This window comes from Melanostigma gelatinosum (genome assembly GCF_949748355.1).
Source record: "Melanostigma gelatinosum genome assembly, chromosome: 21".
Classification (NCBI taxonomy): Eukaryota; Metazoa; Chordata; class Actinopteri; order Perciformes; family Zoarcidae; genus Melanostigma; species Melanostigma gelatinosum.
The window spans coordinates 1526389-1532202 of record NC_136654.1 but is presented as its reverse complement, the minus strand read 5'-3'; the positions used below and the strand labels follow the sequence as shown (position 1 = coordinate 1532202).

Below are 5814 nucleotides of genomic sequence, written 5' to 3'. Positions count from 1 at the left end.
CATATAGAATAGCACCAGACGAACCCTTTAAGACACATGTTTGATCATGATGCTCTCAGATAGTCACGGGGTTGTTAGTTGCCCAATGAAAACAGCAGACATGAGACGAGACAGATGATCAAACATCACGCACGAGGAGGATTCAGATCCAGGTCCCCGTGACGTGATATGAGTGAGATGTGGCTTCACAAGGGTGGATTGTGTTCGGTGAGGGGAGGGTGGAGGGTGGAGGGTCAGTTCTTAATGGTTATCAGGGTTTGGTACAGCGGCTTCACCACAATATGGAGGAAGAGAGAGCTGTCGATGAGGTACTCGGACGTCCGGCGGTACAGGTCGGCCCCGGCCAAGAAATCCCCGTTTTCCTCCGTACTCTGGTGGAAGTTGTAGACGTGCTTCACCACCACCTTCCCCTGCTGCTGAGCCATCACGAGCACCGTCTTCTGGAAGTTCACCCCGGCGAAATCCGCACTGGACGTGGCCGGCGTGATCATGATGCGAGGGCGCCCTCCCTCTACACCCGTCGGCTGCATGGCGCCCGCCTCCGTGTACATCGGCCTCATGCCGATGGGCAGCCAGCGCGGCGAGAACATGGCGTTCCAAGTCACCCGCTTGCTGGAGTCGTGGCCGCTGGGCCCCAGCTGGGTCTGGAAGCTGGTGCTGCGGTCGTCTCTGGAGGGGTTGCTGATGATCCAGGGCGACCCCCACACCGCCGACAGGTAGTTCCTCGGCATGAAGAGGCTGCAGTTCACGTCGAAGAATTTGGCCATGTGCATCGGCGACGCGGAGTGAAACTGGTAGGACATGTACAGCAGGTTGCGCACCGACTCCTGATAGCGAGCCAGGACCGTCGAGTGGGTCTGCAGGCGGAAGAGCTCCCGGGGAGGCATCATGGCGTAACGCACGGATCTCAGCGCGTTCTCCGCCGTCAGGCCGTCCGGCTCGTTCTGGATAATCCAGGCCTCCAACGCCGCGAAGAGCTCCATCTCGCTCTGCAGGATGAGGTCCGAGCGCTGCAGCAGCGACATGAGCAGCTGGCTGCTGATGGTCGCCCACTCTCCGCTCTGCAGCACCGACGACAGGTTCCAGGCCATGAACCGAAGACAGCTGTCCCGCAGGGTGGCGTCCCCGGCCTGCAGGGCGTACTCATACCAGCCCGCCACGTGGCCCGAGGAAGAGTCCCGCGCCAGATTCTGGATCATGTACTGGGTGATCCCCTGCTGGAGGCCCATTACTTGGTACTTAGTGGCCAGCTTGTGTAGAGGTGTGGCCTGGTCCAGACGCAGAGAAATCTCTCCACAATACAGATACCTGCTCAGAGAGAGGAGGTTAATGAAGGAGCATTCGAAGCACAACACAAATACAGAAAGTGACCGTTTAGCCTAAAACGGCTGCTCAAATGTTTTACCCACATCAACATTCACCGTTCAACTTCATTTTTTGGGCACTTGGCAGAAGAAATCATGTTTGAAAAGCTTGAACTTGAAAAGCTTTTGTCAGCAAACAGTTGGCTATTTAACGTCAGTATTCTCTCTCTTTCAGCTCTGCTTTGGTCTCCACCAACAGCTTTTGGGTGCTAAATGCTTCACTATGTTCACCAGTTAGTCCAGCAAGAAACAACTGCCTGCTGCTTCAGGACACTGAACCAGACAGTAACTGTGCTGTAAAACCAAAACAATGAGCTAAAAGAGGCTGAAGAACTTTCTACAGCTGTGAGTTTGTTACGATTTGAAACTAGTTGCCGTTTTACTTCTTGTTGAGAATATTGATTGATGCAGCTTTGAGAAATTGTGTTAGACTGAATTCAGTCATTGTCTTAAAGGCAGAATGAGTAGAATGTGTCGGTTGTGGTTTAGAAACCTCTCCTACCTACTCGTTCATGATTAATACACGCTACACACGGTAACCTCAAAGCAGCTTCTTACAAAGGTTGAAAACGCTTTTTTTATTTTGGCGTTCCGTGAAAAGTTCCAGTTTAATATGAACAAAGATTTCCTCCGTCTGGCAGATGGCAGCTTTACTGTAGCTCAGGTTTTAATCAACCTCATTAGCATTGAGATAGAAATAGATTTAGTTGTTGATTGCTGTGGCAGCACAGGCTCCTCAGTGTCTTCCCGCTACACCACAGGAGCTGTTATCGAACACAGCGGTTCACCGATTGGTCGGTTTGGTTGACGTTGGACTCATTGATTGCTTGTCTCAGATGTGGGGCTGCAGTAGCAGAGTCCCTCCCTAGAGGGCATGACAACTCAACCACAGCTGAGGGTTGAAGCGTCACATGGAGATGAACGTTGCGCTCCCACCTGATGAACTCGTCGAACACAGCGGCACAGTCGGAGCTCTCCTTCAGGACCAGCGTGCTGCCGGTGCGGCTCAGCAGGATCTCCTCAAACACGGGGCTCTGCAGGGAGAGCACCAGCGAGTGAGCCTGGAGCACCTTCACCTCATCGGCGCTGGGCGTCTCCACCCTCAGCGACACGTCGCTGCCGTTCCCCTGCAGCAGCAGGGCCTCCAGGCGCTGCACCACAGTCAGGGAGTGGCTGATGGTGTCCCCGCCGCCGCCACTACCGTCCTGGGATGTGTCGACTTTCAGCGAGCCTGGTGGAGGAGGAGGGGACATATGTTGAGTTATAACAAAATAAAAAGACTTCAAAGCATGATAAAAAGTGAAAGTAAGTTAGGTTCAGGCAACAAAACCAACAGTTGTTCGGACTGTTGCTTCGTCACAGGATGCATTTCATTTGTGTGTCCCCCACGAAAAAGGCTCCAAATTGACTTTTCATTGGCATTTATTTTGTACTGAGGGACACGGAAAGAAAACAGAGAATTTGTGGCCATGTACACAAAACCAAGCGATCACATGATACCGGCCGATAGTAGGGCAGCATCCAATTCCACGCCATCGATCCGTCCAGCTGCTGTCTCTGTGAGGATGATGAGGGATTGTGGGTCACGTTTAATTGATGCTTTGTCTCAGCTGAGGCGGTGTAGCACACCACCCCTCCTCCGCCTCCTCGCCCCGCAGACTATCTGAGCTGGGATTCGTGTTAGCGTTAGCGTTAGCAGTGCGGTTCCTCTTTCTGATTCATCAGAAATATTTGGCACTTCCTTTCCAACACGAGGTGATGTTCCCTTTACATCACAGACTGAAGACGCAGTTGTTCACATAGCAGGAGGGATTCAGGAGTCAGTCAGAGAAAAGTTTCAATATTTTGAGGATAAAGTTGTTATATTTCAGGATGTCTGCCAGAGTAAACATAGGAAGTGATGGTCTCACCAATAAGCACCAGAGGGCCTGTGCACAAAGCATCTGGGTTGGGAGGAGGGCTTAATATGTTACAAATATATTGAAAATACACATGTTGGTTCTGTTGGCTGTTGATATAATGGGCATAATAAATTGCAATGTCTGCAAACCACTGATACGTTTCATATCAACATTTCTACATAGATATCAATGTTACAGTGTTTTGACAGGTCGCGTGCATCCTCAATGACGTTTAGGTTTTTGGATCATGTGTTGGGTTAAAATAAAGTTTCACACCAGACACAGACAGCGGTCTCCTGGGTGCAAGTCACATGTTTGATCCACAAACCTGCTCCCTTATTCACCACGTCAAAAACACGGAAAACGTAATCCAGGAGAAAATACGCTTTGAAATGTAAATAACAAACAATACAGGTACTTTGTGCAGGAATGTCATTTTTAGGAGACTAGCAGAGCTTCCTCCACATGTTGCCGTCTGTATCGGCCGACATCAGCATTCATTATAACATTCTGAATTTCTTCAGTGAATAAAAGACACGAGATATTTAAAACCATATAATGTCACATCATCTTGGACCATAACTATTACTATAAATGAAGCTTGAGTAGAGCTTAAAGGCATTCCTTGTTGTCGTTCAGATAAATGTTTGTTAATTATTTTCACAGATCACTTCGTCTGAACATTTAGTTCTTATGGAAATGTTTTCTCTGTAAAATCATAATCTGTAAATCAAAAGAGGAGATTCAGAAAACGTTTCCATCATGTTTCATTATATTTGTTCACGAATACAACAAAAACAATGTACAAAAAGAACACGAAGGTTTTATAGATAAATGACAGCATCGCTGTTACAACTCAGAATCATCAAACAAAGTCCACTCAGAGAGTTCCAGGACATTCAAATGAAGCACAACTCGATCAGACATTCTTATTCATGTAATCACGTCTGAGCCCCGAACACTAACTCACCTGCAGCAGCTGCTCCCCGGAGCAGAGCCAGAACCAGACCCAGAACCAGAACCAGAACCAGCATCCCAACGTGGATTTGAACAACTTGTTTCACCATCTTCTCTCAGTCGTCCTCCGTCCGTCCTCACCGCTGTCTGTCTGGACTTCTGTCCTCTCTGTTGGCAGGACGAGGGGGGTCTGTGTCTGAATGTGGGACAGGGGTCCTCCTCGCCACATCCGGCCCACCACACACACACACACACACACACACACACACGCTGAACCTCATCGATCAGTGGGTGGAATCAGGCCTGGGTTTGTTTCCATGGCTGCCTCTTTGATGCTGACTTTCCTGTCCTTGGGTATTAACGCTTGTTGCATGATATTGATTGGACGAGGAGGCAGCGGGGGACCCTCAGACAGCTGAGGACCGGGAGACATTTGATCTAAATGCAGGTCTGGAGGTGAGAATTGATCCGTCTTCGTCACAGGTTTAAGGCCTTCGGGATCGGGGACGTCTGCAAAACACTGGAGCTGGACGATGACCCGCCGGTATTCAGACTCCACGTGCAGCAGCTATCTGTGTCAGTGGGTTCACCCGATCCAGAGCCTGTGCGTGACACGAGCAACACAAGCAATTTATTCACAGCTTCAGGGGACAGCGCGCTTCGTTAGGGGGCAGTACGCCATACAATCAATACCCCTCTCTGGCTGATTTTGATTAAAATCCTCAAGACTGTTCTTTTATAAAAAGTGTTTCATCTCAAACTAAACACTCTGTTTGAAGAGAGAAGTGAGCGAGACTTTGATGTGTGTGTGTTTGACGTGATGATCTGGTTTTTGTGCCGTTGACCTCGGCTCTGTGAGCCGGATCGTTTGTGTGTCGGAGTCGATGGTGATGTCACAGGATGAGTTCCTCTCTGCTGTGACTCTGGACAGAACGAGGTCTCTGAGTCTGGACGTCAGCCAGCAGGTCAGTCAATGTGCACAAATACAATGTTTGGTTCCCTTTTGTCTTTCTGTTGACTTCACACTTCATGTTAACCTTTATATATTATTAAAGGAGCAACTATGCAATTTCACATCATTTTGGTGCATTATTATGACTGTAGATAAAGCCCAAAAATGTTAAATATATAACTTGCTATAGACAAAGAAAACCTTTAATATTATTAAGCCTTCGTCTGAACATTTAACTCTTCTGGAAATGTTTTTTCCTGTAAAATCATATTCTGTAAAACAAAAGAGCAGATTCAGAGAACTTTTTAAACATGTTTCAATATATTTGTTCACAAACAAACATGCACATTGTATGTAACTGACAGCATCCTCCATCTATTGTAAGGTGCTTTAGGGGCTGATCACACCGAGTGCAGCCGCCTCAGAGACGCCTCGGTACAGCAGGTCAGGCCTAAAGGGCGTGGTGCTGTGGAGCGAGGCTGCCTTCACAGCAGATCATATCTGATGAACAGAAATGAGATAAGGTGCTCTCTCTCTGCCTCGCTCACTGTGGCCTACATGCAACTATCACAACACGAGCCTGATACGATGAATGGGAACGTATTGCCTCTCAACATGGAGACGGCTGAGCCGGGCAGAG

General features: G+C 48.6%; 1 protein-coding gene across 1 annotated transcript; it reads right to left on the bottom strand.

Annotated features, from left to right (window-relative positions):
* Positions 1–233: 233 nt before the first annotated feature.
* btbd17a (BTB (POZ) domain containing 17a) lies at positions 234–4465 on the bottom strand (the record flags this gene model as incomplete). The annotated part of the gene is given in 5 exon segments (XM_079293421.1): positions 234–1308; positions 2301–2595; positions 4236–4328; positions 4331–4445; positions 4448–4465. Coding segments are annotated over 5 exon segments (1596 nt in total), but the record flags the coding sequence as incomplete, so codon positions are not given.
* Positions 4466–5814: the final 1349 nt, after the last annotated feature.